Below are 23,046 nucleotides of genomic sequence, written 5' to 3' on the forward strand. Positions count from 1 at the left end.
CTCATCGACTAGGTTTTTGCGTATTATTTCTCGAATGAGACGTAGCATTGTCAGGTCTTGAGCTGTTTGCTGGAATTGTCACTTTATAGTCATTCCAGTCCCAAGGCCTGTCTTTTAGTGTCACAGTGACCCACATTCTCATTGTTAGCAGGATGTTGGCCACTTATATATGTTAGGGGTATTGCCAGACAGTGCCAGAGGAAGGCAGTGGTCTAGCAATAAGTAGCTGCTATAAGTGCATTTCATGATGCAATTGATGAGGTGGTGTTTCTTCTTTTTTTTTAAATCTTGTAACAGTACATCACTGGGTCCTATTTGGCATTTGAGTCCTTTTTATTATGTTCTGTTTTATTCTATTCTGTAGTTTTTTCTTTTCTTTTTTTTTTGAAACAGCAATAATTTTTTTTTTTTAAGAAATGGCTGGAGGTAGGAGGTATCAGACACTCATTTGGGCAAAGCACAGTGTAAATCCTTGATGCGAGTAATTTTTACAGAAATAATAAGCACAGAATGAAACCTCGTCACTGCAATGAATTCAGTCAAACGGTTTAAAGAAAACCTGCTGCTTTCACATGCTCAAAATGTCAAAGGTTTCTTTACCACATCCTCTTCCAGACATCCACCTTTAATCTTTCTTCTTCTCAGCTAGAACATTTCCAATTCCTCACCGCTCCCCAGTTTTCCCTTTCTCACACTGAGCCACGTTCCCACTACGTCCTACGACAAATGGGTGAACGCAGGAAGAACTTGGCAGGAATGCAGGCATGGCAGGAACACACACATTCATCAAAAGACTGGTGAGGATGTGGTCGAAGCCAGACCCCGGAAGAACTAAATAAGTACTTAGTAATGACAGCATTTTGAGATTGGATGGCATTCTGACTGAGTCGTCATTAGGATGTCATTGATGGAGTTCTCAATAACAACCTCTTCAGGCTTGTACTATGACCATGGTACTGTATAAGATAAATACTGGATATAATTTCTCACATAATCACTTTGTGATGAAAAACTTCACTGTCACCATATTTATATAAACCTGCCGGATGCAATGACACATAGTGAGTGAGTAAGAGAGCGGTGCGATCTGATGGGATGGAGTAATACATTTCGATCTCATTGGACCTGGTGAGCACTTAATTATTACGTTCAGACTTTATTCATTACATATAATATTATTCTTCCTATATTCCAGCTAATTAGATCGTAGGATGAGCCATTACTCGGCGCCCCTGGAGCAGACAGGGTTAAGGGCCTTGCTCAAGCACCCAAAAAGTGGCAACCTGGCAGAGGTGGAGCTCGAACCACCGACCTTCTGATCAGTAACTCAGTAACATGTCTTGGAAGTAGAATAAACATTTTCCGATTTTTACCCCGTTCCCGCTGCGTTCTTCGATATTCTTAGGGCGCAGTAGGAACTTGGAACATGGTTTCTGTCGGAGTGTGACGGGGCATAACTTCAGCTCTTCCGTCACATCTGGGAAAAAAGTACTCTTTGATCGACAGTAGAGAAAGTATTGGCATCCCTTTCATCCCAGAGTAGAGTCAGTTTTGCTCACTCTGACCCCCATTCAAAGATGTGTATATATAAAATTGGCAAGATTCAACAGCATTGTTCCAAAAAATCTCTAACTTTAAAGCCATGGAAGTGACTACAACATTCATGATACTTAAAAGAGACACTCAGTCAGGCTGAACATCTAACAGACGTCTGGTAACAGGCCATGATTAAAATTTTCACCAATTTTTATGATATGAAAAAATTCATTAGAACATACCAGCCTCCCCATACCAGGAATGGTTTCTAAAATTGCATAATATGAAAGCACAGTGTTGATATGTGACAGACATCTTCCCACGATGCCGGCAAACTGTGCTTACTGTTTTTTTTTTTTTAACATTTGCCTTGCTGTTCTGAACCTCCTCCTCTAAAATGAATGTTTTCTTAGTGTGTAAAATTCAGTTCATTTTTATTTCTATGCTAGCGATGACGAGACTCGCTCGGATGCAAACACACCCTGGTCCTGAACTGTTTTATTTTCAAAGTGATTTTGAAAAATGATAATTCAATAACTAGATTGGCGTGTATGCAATTTTTTTTTTTATTATTTTATCAAATCGGGGAACAAATTGTACTGTAGCTATTTTGGTTCGGATTTAGTTTTATTAGCCGGCGTTTCTGTGTATTCGACGCTCTCTGTAGTGAAAATCTTTCACTAGTAAGTCTTTCCGTAGTGCAGAAAAATAGTGGTCGCGTGTAACTAGCCATGCGGTCATTTAACAGAAAGAGTTTACCTTTTTAAGAGAGTCGCTTTTGTTTTATTTTTATAGTACTAAAACTGTGTTATCTTAAAATTGTATCTCTCTTTTTTCTTTTCTTTTTGTATCTGTATGAAGTCACACTGTTTATTTTATCTCCTTAAACCAGCTGATATCAAAAATGTTGCCAAACTAACACTCTGGACTGAAACTTGAAGCACAGAGGAAGGATTTTCACAGTGCTTAAATAAGAAAAGTTATTCACCTCTTTTCCGCAGTACAAAAACAGGTTTAAAGGGTTATTCCTCTACTATAGTGTACATTCTGCCTGAAACACCTTCCCCAAAGCATGCAGTATTATAGCAATCTGTGACTCTATACACACCCTGGTCCAACTGAATGTGCATGCCAAACTCTTTCCATAGACATGTTTGATAGAAGAGTTCTTATTTGGTTTAGGAAAGGGTGAAGAAAAATGAGTGTGTAGATTAGGACAGAGAATTACTAGTACAATAGGGAGGAATAATAAAAAAAAAAAAAAAAATAAAAATCTTAACAGCAGCTTGCTAATATTAATAATAAATTTAGTTTGGCAAGCTGATAGCCTACAAGTGTGTGGGGGGATCTGGGAAAACCCTGAAAAGCAATTTTTGTGTACTATATACAAATAGGGTAGACCCCTGCTACAAAGACTACAGAGTGGCCCAAAGGTGTGCATCCATAAACATAAATTTATTTCAATGTGTAAATCACAGCAAATGAGGCGGCCCAGTGGCTTAGTGGTTAGCACTCTTTCCTTGTGCCTCCAGGGTCTTGGTTCTATTCCCGCCTCAAGGTCTCTGTGCATGGAGTTTGCATGTTCGTCCGTGCTTGGTGGGTTTCCTCCCACAGTCCAAAGGCATGGCAAGTTAGGCTAATTGGCGTTCCCAAATTTCCCATAGTGAGTGTGTGTGCCCTGCGATGCATCGGCACCTTATCCAGGTTGTACCCTGCCTTGTATACAGGATAAAGCGGGATGGATGATGATGAGTAAGTTACAGCAAATTTTTTAATTTATGGCCTCTGACTTTGCGGCACATCTGAATACACGAATGTTGCTCAGAACGTACGTTATATGCAGAGATGATTTTCTCATTTAATGTTCTTGATTTAAGATGACCCAAAAAATAAGCATCAACTGGTGTCAGGTCTGGCTCTATTCGATTTCCTAGTGTTGGTGAAATAACAAGATAAAATGCCTATGGGGTTAGATTTTTGTGCCACTCTGTATTTTGTGTATCTAGATAAATGTCTACCATATACACCAATCAGCCATAGCATTACAACACAAACAATGTGCCCAATATTGTGTTCAGGCCCCTCAGAGCAAGACTACGCAGGGCCTCTCGGAGTGTGCTGTGGTGTCTGGCACAGAGCTGTTGGCCATGAGGACTTTGGGTTGTGGGTTGGGGTCTCCTTGGATTGCACTTGTTTGTCCGGTGCATCCCATGGGTGCTTGATTGAGGTTGGAGGTCAGGTCAGAGGTCTTGGGCTGTTTCTCGTGCACTGGATTATTCTGGTGCCTTTCTATTGTGCCCAGCATTGACTTTTCTTAGCGAGTTGTGGCTTTTCAGGGATCAGACCAGATAGACTGGCCTTTGGTCCCTGCGGGCATAAATGAGCCCTGGGAACAAATAACGCTGTGACCAGTTTACTGGTTTCTAATTAATAATCAATGTCAATGTTATGGCTGGGAGGTCTATGCATATATGGTTATATATTCAGGCCCTAATCCTTTTTCTTGTTGCACATACAGTAACTAACTACCCAGTTTATCTACAGTTGATGTTAATTGTATAAGGAAGCATATCTTTGAGTAGACTGATTGTTTTACCATTGCATGCATTAAACTTCAAGAACAGGATGATAGCAGAGGCAAAATTAATGGTGCTTTCACACTGCGGTCTCAGGCCCACATCTGAGTAGACTTGACCCCAAAGTCTGGTACGTTTGAGTAATGTGAACAGTCTGCATGGTGCCTGGGTACGGATGAGTGTACCATGCTCAGGCCTACTGTATCTATGGATATTTCCGTGTTTATTTCCGGCATTGTATAACACAGTCGTGCCTAGTGAGAAAGCACCGTAACATTTACATTTTGCATTTAAGAAGAAAAATCACATATACAGCCACAACTCGATCTTTGCAATAATTCAGCCACTGTGACGGGTTTTCACCACCTCATGTGAAGCTCCGAAAATGAGTCATTTTATTACAAAATATTCTCTGGTTGTTTTGTGTTGCTGATTTAAACAAAAGATCACAAGCCCTAAAGTTGCAGAGTCACTGCAAAATCTCCCTATAGCGGTATTGTAACATGTTATACCATTATGTACTCCAGGTTTAAATGCCTGAGCTGCTCATCTGTGTGTTATTCATTTTCACTCTAAATATAGCTAAAGTCATTTTTTTTTTTTTATCTTATTTGGACAACGACAGTATAGCATGACTAAAACTGTGATTTTTTTCTTTTTATCCAGCTGCTTACTGTTGTAAAGAGACAATTTATTTGTGAACTGAATGCATCATGTTGCATTTTTGTGTTGTTCCAGTACTTTACAATTTCACCTTGATGACGTTTAATAGCACCATATGTTACAACCCAAACCACTTTCCAGTATTATTATTATTTTTTTTTTGCAAAAAAGAAAAAGAAAAAGTGAAGGTCTGTGTCCACTACTGTACTGTACACTACTGTCACATCCTGGTGAAATTACTGTGAGGGCGGGGAGGGAGAATAAAGCACAATGGAAATGAGCTCAGAACTTTCTATCAAACATATCTAACCATGTCTTGGAATCTTAGGGCCAAATTGCATCAAACATTGTCTTAGTCGCATCAGCTGTGTATCTTAAATGGTTCAAATCCGAATGGTAAAATAAAGTTTATTTTAAAGATCAATTGTCTGTGTGCCTTTTGTGGACTGAGCTGTTTGAATGCATTGCATTTACAGTATGAAATAAATGAAATAAATGTCTTTTAATAAACCTATCCTACTATAGTATATAGTTAGTAATGTTTATAATCTGTCTACCTAGCTACGAGATAATGCACTTTTATTGCAGAGAGTGTGGAGCTGTTGCGGTCAGATGGCACTGAGCTGTCTGACGGACTGCCAGGTGTCTGCCCACCCGCTGCCCCATGTTCCGGGCTTTCTGCCCTGTCGGTGGGGTGGGTATCAATGATGTTGGGGCAGCTCCGAAATGCTGTGCCAGTGTCTCATCTTTAAGTCTACAAGTTGCAGATCCTCCAAATGCAGTTTTTCTCTCACTCTGTATAGTGGTTAAAGAAGCAAATGTAATTTGTTGCATTGGCTGGATAAGAGAGTTCTCCAAATCCAGTTCCTGAAGCTCTGGAGGATTTGGGGCCGACCCTGGAAGCTGTGTAAACATTGCGTGCCTGGTTTTTCCCAGCAGGGCAGGTCTTTTATCACACGGTGCTACAGATAGAGGAGGCTTTGGTTGAAGAAAATGAGTTCTAGGTGAGACTGGTGAGACTGACTCCTTCTTCTTTGAGTCCGAATCATTCGCTGAACTAATCAACTCCATTTCCCTGAAAAATGATTATTGATTTTATCAGTATCTAAACCAAGAAAGTACCAGCATATTTTATTGGAAAAAAATTTGTTAAATGGCAAATATTTGTGAAACAGAAAACTTTAGTCAGACCTTCTGGGAATGTGGCCACCGTCAGGTTTCGGCTTATCTGTGCATGTGGCTTCATCCTTCAAATTTAGGGTTTCCAAGTCTTGCTTGATGAGACGTCGTTCCTTTTTCAGCTCTATGAGGAAATAAGCTTTAGAAAAGTAACATGTGCATCTCTTTATTCACAAACCTCCCCATTCCCTTCAATGCAGACAGACTGCAATATAAAAAGCATATTTCTGTATTAGTGCTGTTATAAAAAAGCAAATATTTAGACCCAGCACATACTGTATTTTTATGAACTTAACTTTTCCAGAGGCAAAAGTGTGCTATTGAGGCAGGACACACTGACTGATCGCTAGGGCTAAGGGCAGTATGCTTGATTTCAGGCACTCAAATCAGGAATAGTGTAGTCTGTGCTCTGTATGCTATTGATCCATTCAGAGGAGTGAAGCAACCTGAAATAAATTCATCACCAAACCACTAGATGGTAGCGAAACCCAATCCAGGAGCTCATCCTTGAACATCTGGATATGGATAAGAACTTGGTTTCAAAAGTGCCTAAAATGTACAGTGTTTTCTAACACCATATAACTACTGTTGATTTCTGACCTATCACATCAACAGCAGTTGTTAACATCAATTACACCAAATCAGGAAATGGAGATCAAATATTTCACTGCATATTATACCGTGCATAGCCATGTACAGTATGTGATAAATAAAATTTAAATTAGATTTGTGAATAAATCAATACTTTGTATTCCTTTTTTAATGAATATCTGTTTTTTTAATTTAATGTTGTTGCATAAGTTCATTAACTTCTTAATACCTTAATTGTGTAATTACTCATACATTCATTTAACAAAGGGTTTCTTAAGCAATTAAGTGTTTAACAAAAGTTTTCAAAACAACAAGTATAACAATAATAACAATAACAACAACAGCAATAATGATAATAATAATAATAATAATAATAATAATGATGATGATGATGATGATGATTATGCTTTTTCACAGAACCTTTTTTGGTTAATGGTTTACACCCAACAGAACATTATTACATGCCTCCTTTACACATCCAGACCATTTTGCATTTAAGGTTTTGGCTACATCATTGCAAAAGCACTCCAGATTATCCACAGATTGTTTCGGTTTACATGAAAGGTCTTTCCTAGTGACTCTCTAAGTATTTTACCACACTACTATTTCATGATAAACACATGCTATTTAATATTAAAATTAAAAGTTAACAAAAAAACAAACAAAAAATATATTTTTCCTTTTCATCTATCTGTCCGCATGTCTGTATGTCATTTGTTCAGTTTTATCCAACCAGTGCTTTACATCAAAGTGCTCCTTAATCATGTTCAACCCAATAGGATATTTACTTTATCTGCTTATGCTGGGACCCTGGGATAATTTTATGTGTGATAGCTTAAAAACATTCAATCCTCAAAACATTAAAACAAGTCTACGTTTAAACAAATGCTAATGCCCAAGACGGAAATCAGAACACACAATTCTGCCGTTCTATGTAATAGTTCTTACATCTTTTTTTCAATAGGAATATTTTACCTTCATGTTTATATCTTGGTCCTATTCTAAGTAATAGAGTTTGCAAGTCGTTTCCAGGTTTCCTTCAGATACTCCAGTTTCCTCCCATACAGCAAAGCTGTGCAGTGGCATTTCCTCAAAGTCTATAGTGTATGAATGGATGTGTGAGTGTGTTACCCCATTCAGGCTGTACCTCACCTTGAGTCTAATTTCCTTGAGATAAGCTGCAGATTACCTGCAACCATGCACAGGATAAGTGGTAAGGTTTATGGATGGATGGATGGATGGATGGATGAGTGATCGATGATGGATGGATGATGGATGGATGGATGGATGATGGATGGATGGATGGATGGAAGGATGAATAGATGGATAGTATATATTAGGGATGGATGGATGGATGAGTGGATTGATGGTATAAATGATGGATGGTAAGATTGATGGGTGGATGGATGGGTGGTATGGGTGGATGGATGGATGGATGGCTAGATGGATGGATAGTATATATTAGGGATGGATGGATGGATGAGTGGATTGATGGTATAAATGATGGATGGTAAGATTGATGGGTGGATGGATGGGTGGTATGGGTGGATGGATGGATGGATGGATGGATGGATAGATGGATGGATGAAATAGTTTATGGAGGATGGATGGATGGATGGATGGATGAATGGATGGATGGATGGGTGGTATAGATGGATGAATGTTCCCCGAGCTAATCACAAATTTAGAAAGACTCAGAATGTCTGTTTTAGTAACTTATTTAACATAGAAACCACAAACTCGGATCACACTGAATGCGCAGCCGGCTCCTCTAATCTGAAGCTAGGACTGTTACATATTAGATCTCTCGCATCTAAAGCAGTTATAGTTAATGAAATTATCACGGATCAGGAATTTGATATACTCTGTTTAACAGAAACCTGGATTAAACAGGACGAGTATTTAGCTTTAAATGAAGCTGGTCCTCCTGGATACAGCTACATACACCAACCTCGGTTAACTGGTAGGGGAGGAGGCCTCGCAGGTATTCACAACAATAATTTGACTATAATACAAAAACACGGACACAAATAACATAACAAGTGTAGCTTCAAATATTAAGTCAGCTCAGTTGATTCCACTAATCGTCATTTACAGACCTCCAGGGCCGTAGTCTGAATTTCATTGTGAATTTGCAGATTTCCTTTCAAACTTAGTCGTTTCTGTAGACAAAAGGTTAATTGCTGAAGATTTTAATATTCATTTTGAGAATCCAGAAGACCCTCTGTGTAGAGCATTTATGTCCATACTAGACTCAGTAGGAGTACATCAGTGTGTAGTAAGACCCACTCATAAAGCAGGTCACACTTTAGATTTAATGTTTCTTTAATAATATCTAAGCATAGGACATTTATTTACAACTCCACTGTCTGAAGTTATATCAGATCACTATCTTGTCTCAATTAAAGTGTGTTATAATGATAATATATGCGCAGCACCACGCTACCGTACTAAACGTATATTCACATCAAATACCACACAGAGCTTTACTAGTAATCTCCCAAAGTTAACAACTTTGATTGGATCACCGTCTGACCCCACAGAACTTGATCAGGCGACTGAATATTTAGAGTCGACGTTCTGTTATACATTAGATAATGTAGCTAAAGTTAAAAGAAAAATTATTAGAGATAAGAAACTCGCTCCCTGGTATAACGACCACACACATAATTTAAAACAGACCGCTCGGAAATTAGAACGTAAATGGCGTCAAACTAAATTGTTAGTATTTTAAATAGCATGGAAGGAGAGCACCCTGAACTATAGAAAAGCTCTTAGTGTAGCTAGATCATCTTACTGTATCTCTCCACTCTTATAGAAAATAACAAAAATAACCCTAGATTTTTATTTAATACCGTAGCCAAATTAACCAGAAATAAGTCCACTGCAGAAATCTCCACAAAAGCATTGTGTTATAGTGAGGACTTCATGAACTTTTTAAATAATAAAATTGTAAATATTAGGCATAAAATTGAGACTTTGAAACCAAAAAATGTAAGTTATGCAGATGTTAAACTAGCCATGTCAGATCGGAACCTAGAATACTTTACTCCCCTTGAAGAGAATGAACTAATTTCACTCATCTCTTTTGCAAACTCATCAACCTGTATATTAGATCCTGTACCGACACATTTTCTTAAACAGATAGTACCAGCAATAACAGAACCCCTGTTGAGAATAATAAATTTCTTACTCAGCATTGGGTATTTTCCAAAATCTTAAATTAGCAGTTATTAAATCGATTATTAAGAAACCTAACCTCGACCCCTGTCAGCTGTCCAATTACAGGCCGATCTAAAAACCCCCTTTATGTTTAAGATTCTCGAAAAGATAGTAGCAGGGCAGCTATGCCCATATCTACATAGAAATAGCATACATGAACTGTATCAGTCAGGATTTAGGCCTCATCACAGCACAGAAACAGCACTCGTTAAAGTAGTAAATGACCTCCTATTGGCCTCTGATCAGGGTTGTGTAACTATGCTTGTGTTACTCGATCTTAGTAAAGCGTTTGACACCATTGATCATGGGATTCTTCTTTACAGATTAAAAAATGTAGTAGGAATTAAGTGTACAGCCCTCTCCTGGCTCAGATCCTACTTGACTGATCGGTATCAGTATGTCAGATCCTACTTGACTGATCGGTATGTATACATACTGATACCGATCAGTCAAGTAGGATCTGAGCCAGGAGAGGGCTGTACCCTTAATTCCTACTACATTTTCTAGTCTATGGACTTAAATGGTGATTATTTTGCATGCTCTCTAGTGGAGTTTGGTGTTCCACAAGGTTAAGTTTTAGGCCCTCTGTATTTTTCCCTATACATGCTTCCTCTAGGCAACATAATCCGTAAACATGGTATTAGTTTTCATTGTTATGCTGATGACACACAGTTATATGTCTCAGCAAACCCAGATGAGAAAAACCAGCTTACTAAAGTTGAGCAATGTGTGCAGGACATAAAAGATTGGGTTCTAATTAACTTCCTTCTGCTTAATCCTGATAAGACAGAAGTTCTAGTCATAGGACCGCATTTAGCTAGAAGTAAGATTTTAGATCACACTGTAACTTTAGATGGCCTTTTTGTTCCATCGAGTGCAACAGTAAAAGACCTCAGTGTGATTATAGATTCCAGCCTTTCATTTGAAGCACATGTAGATAATATTACCAGGATAGCATTCTTTCACCTCAGAAATATTGCCAAGATAAGAAATATACTGTCGCTAAACGATGCAGAAAAACTAGTTCATGCTTTTATCACCTCTAGGTTGGACTATTGTAATGCTTTACTGTCTGGTTGTTCAACTAGATGCATAAACAAGCTTCAGCTAGTCCAGAATGCAGCAGCAAGATTTCTCATTAGAACCAGAAGATACAAGCACATCCCACCTACCTTATCATCATTTCAATGGCTCCCCGTGAAATTTCACATTGATTTTAAAATACTACTCTTGACATATAAAGCATTAAATGGTCTCGCGCCACAATATCTGAGCGAACTGTTAGTGTCTTACGATCCGTCACGCCTACTTCAATCAAAGGATGCAGGCTGCTTGTCAGTACCACGTATTATGAAAACTACAGCTGGGGGCTCTCTTACAAAGACCCAAAATTATGGAATAGTCTCCAAATAATGTTCAAGACTCTGACACAGTCTCAGCGTTTAACAATGTCCTGGACGGCTTAAAACCTATTTATTTAATCAAGCATTTTTATAAACAGATTTTTCTTGGGTAAAGGGGCAGATCTAGGGGACTCATGGACGTAGAGTATTATGGTAAACTGGTATGTTTAGATGCTGTCTTCCCCACTCTCATTTATCACTCAGGTTTGTTGACGGTGAGGTGATTGTTTGCTTTACATCTCAGGGAGCCCTCATGTCTGTGTTTCCTTCCGGCTCTCCCCTTTTAGTTATGCTGTTATAGTTAGTCCTGCCGGAGTCTCTGCTTGCACTCTACACTAAATATGCATTCACATTATACATTATGTGACTGTGACCATACCTAACTGTTATGTCTCCTCTTCTGCTCTCCCCTCTTCTGTTCTCTCTCCCCCTCTCTTTCTTCCCTCTCTCTGTCGAGCTACACATGTAGTTTCTTAGCTGCCAGTGTTCCAGACTCCCTCTGCCCTCCGGACCTGTCTGACCCATCCTGGTGCCCCACTTCAGAGAAGTTGGAGATCTCGTCGCATGGATGCCCTGTGTGTCTCTTTGGAATGCGTCTGGTGTCTGGGGATGGTCTCACTTTACCATAAGGCGGTTCTGGCCTTGGCTGGTGTTGACAGCTGTTTCTTTGTGGACTTGACTTGACTTCGATAGTTCAAGATTGCAATTGTCTCCAATAACTACCTGGACTCCATATTTACATCAATTAACATCAACTGTTATAGCTGAACTGACTGCCACCTAACACCCTGTATCGTCAGTGCCTGCTTTCTGTTTCACCCAAATGAGGATGGGTTCCCTGTTGAGTCTGGTTCCCCTCAAGATTTTTTCCTATTACCATCTAAGGGGGTTTTCCTTTGCCACTGTCGCCCGCGACTTGTTCACCAGGGACAATCTTCTCATCTTCTTCTCATTTCTAAATTGGATTCTTCTCCACTGGTAAGGTAGGTTTTTAACTTTTGTACTGTTTTTGTAACACGATTGGTTCTTACTGTATACTGTACCTAGTTTTTGCTGTTTGGTAGTGTTGATTGCAGTGTGCTTGAAGTAGGTCTAAAGCAATTTGTTCTCAGGTAATTAATCAAGAGTAGTTTCAGGCTTCCTTAAGGTGTGAATTGTGGGCAGGGCTTAGCTACATATATTGAAGGTGTCTCCGCTACAGCGGTTAATAAGCATATCCTGCAATAAAGCTAGTCAAGAATCTAGATAGCAAGTGCACAGAGAACTGACTCTAACCCTTGTTTACCAAAAGTTACAAGTTTTTATAGACAATAACCTCAGTCTAGCATGTGTCTTCAACCTATCTCTGTCAGTTCTCACAGAAACAAATCTCCCAGAAACCTCATCTACCCTCCAGTACTGTCACATTGCCCTGCACTGGTGGTAGGTGGGCTCTGGAATTGCCAATCTGCTGTAAAGAAAGCAGATTTTATCTCAGCCCTAGCTACCCATTACTCTTTAGACTTTCTAGCACTAACTGAGATTTGGATATCTCCTCAGAACTCAGCTACACTGGCTGCCCTATCCTCTGCCTATGTATTCTCTCACTCTCCACGAGAAACTGGCAGAGGTGGTGGTATGGGTCTCCTGTTGTCCAAGAGATGGTCCTTTTCACCTATCCCCCTGTCTCATCTCAGTTTTTCATCATTTGAATTTCATGCAGTTAAGGTAACCTCTCCAGTTAACCTCCACATCTTGGTTATTTACCATCCTCCTGGCTCTCTAGGAAACTTTCTAGATGAAATGGACATGCTTCTTAGTCTTTTTCCTTCTGCTAACACTCCTCTCACTGTTCTAGGAGATTTCAACCTTTCATCTGACAAACTCCAATCTCCTTTCCTTCTCCCTCTCCTTAACTCCTTCTCTTTAACTCTTAACAGCTGCCCTCCCGCACACAAGGCAGGGAATTCTCTTGACCTCGTTTTTTGCCGCCCTTCCCCAGTCACAGATATCACTACTATTCCTCTTCATAAATCTGATCATTACCTGGTATCCTTCACCATAACCCTTCCTATTTTATGTAAACCTAACCAAAATGTCTCTTTTACCCGCAGAAACCTTCACTCTGTCTCCCCTTCGTCTGTGTCTTCCTGCACCCTATCATCCCTCCCAGACCCAGACTCCTTCTCCTCTTTACCACTAGAGACTGCGACTGAAACTTTCCTCTCCTCTCTCTCCTCATCCATAGATCTCCTTTGCCCGCTGTCATCTAAACCAAGGAAGACATCTTGTCCTGCTCCTTGGCTATCTGATGTACTGCGCAACAACAGGAGAAAATTAAGAACTGCAGAGAGAAGATGGAAGAAATCGCAATTTGATGCAGATCTCATCTCTTACCAGACTCTTCTCTCCAAATTCTCATATGACGTGACTTCTGCCAAAACTACCTTCTTCAGAGAAAAGCTGGAAGCCTCTGCATATGATCCTGGCAAACTCCACAACATTTTCTCCTCACTACTTAACCCACCGACTCCTCCTGCCCCTTCCTCTTTGACTGCTGATGATTTTGCCACATTCTATGATGGGAAGATTGCAGCAATCCGCCAGTCCTTCGCTCCCAACCAAACTCCTACAGCAGAACCTCAGGACCTTCCCTTCCCTCCCTTAGCAGAATTCTCCAACCTGTCATCTGATGAGGTTCAGCAGATCATCTCGTCATCTAACCCCACCACCTGTTTATTCGACCCAATCCCTTCCACAATGCTCCAGGCCATCTCGCAAGACCTCCTTCCCTTCACTACAACCATCATCAACCATTCCATATCATCTAGTCATGTTCCTGCTGCTTTTAAGAAGGCAAGGGTTATTCCCATCCTCAAGAAACCCTGCCTGGACCCATCAGAAGTTAACAATTATCGCCCGGTATCACTTCTCTCTTTTATTTCCAAAATTCTTGAAAGAACTGTTTATAACCAAATGTCTCTTTATCTCTCACAGAACAACCTTAATGATCCCAACCTTTCTGGATTCAAAGTGGCACATTCTACAGAGACTGCCCTTCTGTCAGTCACTGAGAAGCTCCATGCTGCTAGATCTGCTAAACTATCATCTGTCCTCGTTCTCCTGGACCTGTCAGCTATTATCTATTCTTACAAGCCTTGGAATTTGTGGAACAGTGTGGCAATGGATTGCTTCTTACCTAGAAGATAGGTCATATGAGGTAACATGGAGGGGATCTACATCTGCCCCACGTAGACTCTCTACTGGTGTCCCGCAGGGCTCAGTACTTGGTCCTCTTCTGTTCTCCCTCTATACCCGGTCTTTTGGTAAGGTCATATCATCGCATGGATTTTCATACCATCGTTATGCAGATGACACCCAACTTACTCTCTCCTTTCCTCCCTCTGACACTCAGGTTTCCACCTGGATTCCACCTGGACAATCATTTGTCATTTTCCCCACAAATCGCTAACCTTACTCGCTCTTGAAGATTTCTTCTTTACAGTATCAGAGGAATTCGCCCATTTCTTTCTTCACAGGCTACTCAGGTGCTTGTTCAGTCCCTTGTTATTTTAAGACTGGACTACTGCAACTCACTCCTGGCAGGCCTGCCTCTGTCCACGATTCGTCCTCTGCAACTGATCCAGAATGCAACAGCACGTCTCATTTTTAACCTTCCCAAGTTTTCCCACACCACCCCACTCCTCTGCTCCCTGCACTGGTTTCCTGTAGCTGCCCGCATTAAATTCAAAACGCTGATGCTTGCCTACAAAGCTAAAAATGGCCCAGCACCCACTTACTGTACCTCTCTGCTCTAATCACACCACGCACTGTACCACGTTCCCGCCGATCCTCCAGCACTGCTTGCCTCATTCCACCATCTCTTAGGGATCGAGGGCGGCATTCATCCAGGCTCTTTTCTGTTCTGGCACCTAGGTGGTGGAATGAACTTCCCCTAGATGTCCGTACAGCTGAGACTTTGACTATCTTTAAACGACGACTCAAGACGCATCTGTTTCTCCAGTAATTGAACTACCCCCCCCCCCCCCAAAAAAAAAAAAAACTCTTTCCAGTTGTGTTGGACTAATGGCACTTAGTTATTAACCTAGTTAACCCAGTGTAAGTATGTATCCAATGATGTAGACTTTAAAGCACTTTTTGTAAGTCGCTCTGGATAAGAGCGTCTGCCAAATGCCTAAATGTAAATGTAAATGTAATTCTTGATCCATGCACACTTACATACCATACAGACTTAAATAGTTCTTTTGATTGTGTAAAGCTGCTTTGCGACAATGACAATTGTTAAAAGCGCTATACAAATAAAATACAATATTAATGGATGGTATAGATTATGGATGGATGGATAAGTAGATTGATGGTATAAATGATGGATGGTTAGATGGATGGGTGGTATGGATGTGTGTATGGATGGATGGATGGATGAAATAGTTTATGGATGGATGGATGGATGGATGGTATAAATGATGGATGGATGGTATAAATGATGGATGGATGGATAGATGGTATAAATGATGGATGGATGGATGGTATAGATGATGGATGGATGGAAAGATGGCATAAATGATGGATGGATGGATGGTATAGATGATGGATGGATTGATTAGATGATGGATGCATGGATGGATGGATGGATGGATGGATGGATGGATGGATGGATGGATGGATGGATAAATAGATGGATTGATACCAAACTTTTTCTCTAGAAACTATATGAAAGCCTCATTCTGATCATCTACTTTGGAAAATTTTAAATATAAACAGCTAAATATAATTTAATATAATTTGATTCTTTCTTTTATCTTCAGAACCGTGATTACAATTGTGGTTGATCCAGATTCTTTCCCAGGAAAGGGCATTCACATCCCCTAGGTGAATGAATACAGTCAAAATTATTGGGGTGTGATTATAGTTTTAGCTGGCACTCACCTGTTAAAGTGGGCTCCATGGAGTTTTTCTGCTTCAGATATGACAACTCCACACTCTCCTAAAATATACACACTGGTGAGCCTACTAAACCCCAGAAGCATATGAATGCATAGCAAACTGTGCAATTCTTTGTTTTTACCTTTACAGAAACCAATAAATGAGGCAGCTGATTGCAGAACAGAATATGGAAGTAAGGCTAAACCTTTTGGTCATCATGGTCAGCCCAAACTGCGAAGTTATTACACTTTAAGCATCCGTATTACAATACTGCTTTAGATGACACAGACCATGCTCTCTCATTAGCACATGTGATATCGAGCAGCTGGCAGTGAAGGGGCACTGAGGGCCCATCAAACCCTCTTTATGTGCTCTGAGCTTATTGCTGTGACATGGATTCAACAGCTAAGTATCCTAGTGGGTAAGACACAGCTGTTCTGATGCTTGTGTTAAGTGTGTGCTAATTTTCTCCTCACGGTGCGGTTGCAGCAGATGGCCATGTACGCTTGCCTAGTATGGAGAAAAGCCTTCTAAAACACTGCTTGAAGAAGAGCAAAGAGGAAAATTATATAAAATAAATGTGCACTTTTTAGAAGAGGGGATTCTTTCTGGTGTTGCTATGACTGTGGGGTAGTAAATGTAAATACTTTTCAAACAGATGAGTAATAGTAAGTGTACCTCATTAAAAGCTGTTCTAATATTCTATATCATATGGTAGCAAGAATAGAGGCCCTAAATTCTATGTGGGTAGTACTGGATGCATGTCTAGGAATGTGCGGATAGATGGTTTTCCCTTCTGTGAGTAGAGGGAAGTGCCACATCTGGAACTGAGTTCAATGCTATGCCAACACAAACTGGAGAAAGTGTGGGTGTATAAGAGAGAAAGAGAGAGAGAGACAAACAGACAGAATAGTAGAGAATATTTATGACTGACATAAAAAGACACATACTGTATACCATAGGAATATGCCATGGATTATAATTCTTAATATATTAATCATTTGAGAGTTTTTACATATTTATAGTTATGGTGACTGCCATGGATTGCCCATGTGACAAGTTAGTTCCAGATGTAGTTATGAACATTTTGTCAACAAACCCGACAACCTCAATAAGAGATTTCAACAGAGCTATTGCATAATATTAATATACTGCTTTTTTGTTGGGGGTTTTTTGGTTTGTTTTAACCTCCTTGACCTTCTAAGATTTTACTAAGATTTTAAGCTCTTCATATTTATCCCATGCTCTGCTTTTTTTTTTTATGAACTTCAAAGTTCTCTCAACTACCTTAGCTCCACTGTATAGTTGTGCTACACTGTTATTAGGGTTATTTCATGTGTGTTAGATCAGACACTTTGAACTGACAAGGTGGTTTTGATCTTGGTCAGTAAATGGATAATGGCCAGGACATAAAGTACATTGCTTCACAGGGCACACAGGTATGTTTCTGATGTTTGATGTGCACATTTTAAGTTCTTGCTTGTAACTTTTGCTTTGAAAGACTAGCTATCAAGCTCTAGGGACTATTTTAGTACCAAGTAGTTCATTTGCTTACAATTCATACATTCCTATTGATCGTGCAGCTGTGTTGATGAATCTGGCCAAACACATGAATAGCCATCATCAGCACTGAAGTGAAACCCAAGCTTATATTTATGAATTATGAATCCAAGAGGCTACAGTATATACACTAATCAACACTCAAACCACCTCTAGGTAAATTAAATAACATTGATTATCAGCAGGAAACTGGTGACAAGATCTTTGGCACCCAAGGCTCATTTATGCCTGTGAGAACAAAGACTTGCCTGTCCAGCCAGATCTCACAGAAAAGTCTACTGTATGTAGCACAAATTGCTGAAGAAGAAAAAAAAGAAAACAGCGCTGGCTAAGAAAGTATGTTATCGGATTTAGTGCATCACAGCTTCCTGTGTATGGGGCTTAGCAGGCAAAAAGCTTAAGGTTGTTGGTCCAGTTTCCAAATTCCCCAAATCTCAATCCAATCAAATCAACTCAGATTCATGGAGTTCCCATACCCCAACTCATACTATAGCATCCAATGGATCTGCTGATAACATCCTAGTCCCAGACACCACGGCACACTTCCAGAATTTAGGGCATGTGGAGTCATGCCCTGAGGGGCTAGAGTTTACCCAGCTGCACACGGGGAATCTGCACAATATTGGCCTTAATGGTTACAGTGGTTATGACTGGTCGGTGTAGAAAAGGTATAAGACATAGAGGCTAGAACCCCCAATCAGCCACGCAGAACCTTTAGATGGATTTTAAGCCTGAAAACACAGTCTGACCTGGATTTATATTTTTCTTCTAGGGTTTTGAAAATAGCCTGAGCTCATCTTACAGTAACCGAACAGGCTTCAGTAGTTATAGCACTTCTGCTATGACAGAGAGCTTCAGTAGTTAGAACACTTCTGCTATGACAGAGCGCTTCAGTAGTAAATACACTTCTGCTATGACAGAGCGCTTCAGTAGTAAATACACTTCTGCTATGACAGAGAGCTTCAGTAGTTAGAACACTTCTGCTATGACAGAGCGCTTCAGTAGTAAATACACTTCTACTATGACAGAGCGCTTCAGTAGTAAATACACTTCTGCTATGACAGAGCGCTTCAGTAGTAAATACACTTCTGCTATGACTGAGCGCTTCAGTAGCTATAGCAAAGTGCCATGACAGAGCGCTTCAGTAGTTAGAGCACTTCTGCTATGACTGAGCGCTTCAGTAGTAAATACACTTCTGCTATGACTGAGCGCTTCAGTAGCTATAGCGAAGTGCCATGACAGAGCGCTTCAGTAGTTAGAGCACTTCTGCTATGACTGAGCGCTTCAGTAGTAAATACACTTCTGCTATGACAGAGCGCTTCAGTAGCTATAGCGAAGTGCCATGACAGAGCGCTTCAGTAGTTAGAGCACTTCTGCTATGACTGGCATCAATGCTTAGGTTCCAGGCATAAGAAAGACTGACTGATTGTCAAGCCATTTTAATCAACATGAACGTAAATAATACTTACAATATACAATTTACATGATTCTAAACAACGAATGGGAATCTTACCTGATGCTAATTAGCTTCCTTCTGCTTAATCCGGATAAGACAGAAGTTCTAGTCATAGAAGTAAAATTTTAGATCACACCGTAACTTTAGATGGCCTTTCTGTTCCATCAAATGCAACAGTGAAAGACCTTGGTGTGATTATAGATTCCAGCCTTTTATTTGAAGCTCATGTAGATAATATTACCAGGATAGCATTCTTTCACCTCAGAAATATTGCCAGGATAAGAAATTTATTGTCGCTAAAACTATTTCATGCTTTTATCACCTCTAGGTTGGACTATTGTAATGCCTTACTGTCTGGTTGTTCAGCTAGATGCATAAATAAGCTTCAGCTAGTCCAGAATGCAGCAGCGAGAGTCCTCACTAGAACCAGAAGATATGAGCTCATCACCCCTATCTTATCTTCACTGCATTGGCTCCCTGTGGAATTTGGCATTGATTTTAAAATACTTCTCTTGACATATAAAGCATTAAATGGTCTCGCGCCGCAGTACCTGAGCGAACTGCTAGTGTCTTACGATCCGCCACGCCTACTTCGATCAAAGAATGCAGGCTGCTTGTCAGTACCGCGTATTATAAAAAATACAGCTGGGGGCAGAGCTTTTTCTTACAAAGCCCCAAAATTAGGGAATAGTCTTCCAAATAATGTTCGAGACTCTGACACAGTCTCAGTGTTTAAGTCCAGGCTAAAAACCTATTTATTTAGCCAAGCAATTTTATAAATAGATTTGCCATAGGTAAAGGATCAGATTTGGGGGACTCATGGACGTAGAGTATTATGGTGAACTGGTATGTCTGGATGCTGTCTTCCTCACTCTCATTTATCACTCAGGTTTGCTGACGGTGAGGTGATTGTTTGCTTTACATCTCAGGAAGCGCTCATGTTTGTGTTTCCTTCTGGCTCTCCCTTTTAGTTATGCTGTCATAGTTAGTCCTGCTGGAGTCTCTGCTTGCACTCTACAGTTAATATACATTCACATTATACATTGTGTGACTGTGACCATACCTAACTGCCATCTCTCCTCTTCTTCTCTTTCTCCCCCTCTTTCTCTTTCCTCTCTCCTCCTGTCTCCCCCTTTCACTCTTTCTCTCTCTCTCTGTCGAGCTACACATGTCGTTCCCGAGCTGCCACTGATCCAGACTCCCTTTGCCCTCCGGACCTGTCTGACCCATCCTGGTGCCCCGCTTCTGGTTGGAGATCTCGTCACATGGATGCCCCGTGTGTCTCTTTGGGATGCGCCCGGTGTCTGGGGATGATTCTCTCTACCTAGAAGATGGTTCTGGCCTTGACTGGTGTTGGCAACTGTTACTCTGGGGACTTGACAGTTCGATAGTTCAGGACTGGAACTTCCTACAAGTCTACCTGGGTCTTCAATAACTACCTGGACTCCATATTAACATCAATTAACATCAGCTATTATAGCTGAACTGCCTCCCACCCTACACACTGTATAAATGCAGATCATTTACTGCTTTCTGTTTCACCCAAATGAGGATGGGTTCCCTGTTGAGTCTGGTTCCTCTCAAGGTTTCTTCTTATTACCATCTCAGGGAGTTTTTCCTTGCCACTGTCGCCCTCGGCTTGCTCACCAGGGACAAACTGACCATTTTGATTCATACAAATTCACATTTCATACAAACTTAAATAATTCTTTTGATTGTGTAAAGGTGCTTTGCGGCAATGAAAATTGCTAAAAGCGTTATACAAATAAAATTCAATTGAATTGAATTGAAGTAAAATTACCTGCAGGAACTGAACGTCATTTTTCAGAACCTCACACTCCTCAATAAGAAGAGATCTGTTGATCAATACAAGCAAACAATTAAAAGTAACAGTAAGATCACACTCATAAAAAAAACTTAGATTATTCTCTGTTATATGTTAGGATTGACAAAAATATGATTAAAGCATTAACAGACATTATTATTACAGTCACAGAGAATGCACCAATAGTTAACATTTTTACTTACCTCATTATTGATCATTCTTAATTCTTATTTCCCTTTACTCTAATGTTCATTAATTTTATTTCTAGTTTAGACTATTGGAACACTATACTACAAGGCTGAAATTTAAAGACTCAAAGGCTTTTTTTTTTTAAGAATCAGGAAAGAAGTGAAATAAGGGCCTACTCTTTCCCTGTTACATAAACACTGTAGGCTTTTAATTTGCTTCCTTTCTTAAGGACTCGGGAATCTCACATATGCCTGGGTCTGCTATTCATTTGCTCACAAAGGGGGTTTCTGTTCTGGTGAATTGAACTGGCCCACTTCCTCTCCACTCTACACTTTTCTTCGCTTCAGTATAGAAAATAGTGCAGGATATTATTTGTTAAGTTAAACACATGGCAGTTGATACCAACCAGGCTTCTGATTAAAAAGATGATAATTGCTAATTATTACTAATTGCTAACAAGACCTCTCTGGGCTAACATAAGATTTGATGTCCTAAAGATAACTGTAGATGTTGTGTTGGCGGCTGGGAGTCTAGACAGGGAGTGTCACTGAAGGCGAAACAGAGGAGAGGAAGAAACAGAGGGAGAGAGCTTAGCGTTTAAATAGTATGTCTCCACATATGTCTGCTCTGTGTTCACAGACAGCACGAGCAGCAGAAGAAATCACAGTGGAAGGACGTTCATTCCACAACATTTACCTCATTGGATCAAAATAGAATGAAGTAAGGGGCCACACCAATAGATTTCTGTGCTTCTAAATAAATACGGGGTTAAGTTTTTTTTTTATAGCCATATTGTATACCATATATGTTAATGCATGATTAAGGATTTTATAAATAGCCTCAGTTTTATTAAAAGCAGAGTATAGCATTATAGTGCTACCACAAATATGACCTTTGGCACCATGTTTGCCGGTGCTTTAAGTAATAAAAAGCTGTAGGTTACTCCTACTGAGTGCTGTTAGACTTTATAACACAAGTATAGTAAGCCTAGACTTGAACAACAAGGATGCAAAACAAAAAAAAAAAAAAAAGAAACACACTGTAAGATTTTGTTCGACCACCTTTCCTTTTGATTATGGCGTCCAAGGTGCCGGGCAGTGGATGTGTGAAAATTATTGCTCATGCTCCCAGAACCACACTTTCACAATTTGAGTCCTAGAATACTTCTGTACCAATAGGGGGGAAAACTCTATTGATGAGATAAACTGGTCATTCAGTATATTCGGCTGTCTTTTTATTGCCCCCTAACCTTGCTGAGCCTAGACCTGTCCAATTGAAGTAACCCCAGATCATAGCACTGCCTCCAGAGGCTTGTACAGTGGCCACTATACATGCACTATACATCTGTCAAATAGGATTGGTCATTTAACAGAGGCAATTAGTAATTTAATGAGTTAATAGTAAATTGAGTTTTAAATATATGTATTGATAAATGGGAACTGAATAAAACTGCTGAATAAAGCAATGCATAACGTAATATTTGTCTTTGTGCAATGCGGTGAATTATTTCAATCACTCGCCTTAGATGGGACACAACTTCATCTATATGGGTGATGTTCAGTTTGTGCCTCAGAGCTTCAATTTCATCTTCAATGCTGGAGTTAGATGACAGCCTTGAGCTGGACCTGGAAAAAACAATGCATAATACATAAACGTCAATTATTTACACACACACATACACACGCCTTGGGACTGTCGGAGGAAATCCATCAAGCATGAGGGGAACATGCAAACTCCAAGCATGAAGACTGAAGATGAGATTCTAACCGCCAACTCTGGAAGTGCAAGTTGATGGTTAGCCACAAGACCACTGTGCTGCCTGGCCTATTTCATTTCCTCTTAAACTTGACATATGGCATTATTGGACTGGACATACATTATACATAAATCTAAATGAAAAAACCTGGTTGAAACTGTGTCTAA

General features: G+C 40.0%; 1 protein-coding gene across 1 annotated transcript in view; it reads right to left on the minus strand.

Moving 5' to 3' along the window:
* Positions 1–5,354: 5,354 nt before the first annotated feature.
* ccdc24 (coiled-coil domain containing 24) overlaps positions 5,355–23,046 on the minus strand; it is a 33,548-nt gene continuing 15,856 nt past the window's right edge. Inside the window, exons 5-9 of the mRNA XM_053495542.1 lie at positions 22,644–22,748; positions 20,911–20,965; positions 16,097–16,154; positions 5,967–6,078; positions 5,355–5,850 (exon numbers count right to left, since the gene is read on the minus strand). Of these exons, the coding sequence (XP_053351517.1) occupies positions 5,355–5,850; positions 5,967–6,078; positions 16,097–16,154; positions 20,911–20,965; positions 22,644–22,748 (826 nt within the window). The remainder of the gene's footprint in view (positions 5,851–5,966; positions 6,079–16,096; positions 16,155–20,910; positions 20,966–22,643; positions 22,749–23,046) is intronic.

The sequence above is a fragment of the Clarias gariepinus genome, chromosome 1 (genome assembly GCF_024256425.1).
Source record: "Clarias gariepinus isolate MV-2021 ecotype Netherlands chromosome 1, CGAR_prim_01v2, whole genome shotgun sequence".
NCBI classification, from domain to species: domain Eukaryota; kingdom Metazoa; phylum Chordata; class Actinopteri; order Siluriformes; family Clariidae; genus Clarias; species Clarias gariepinus.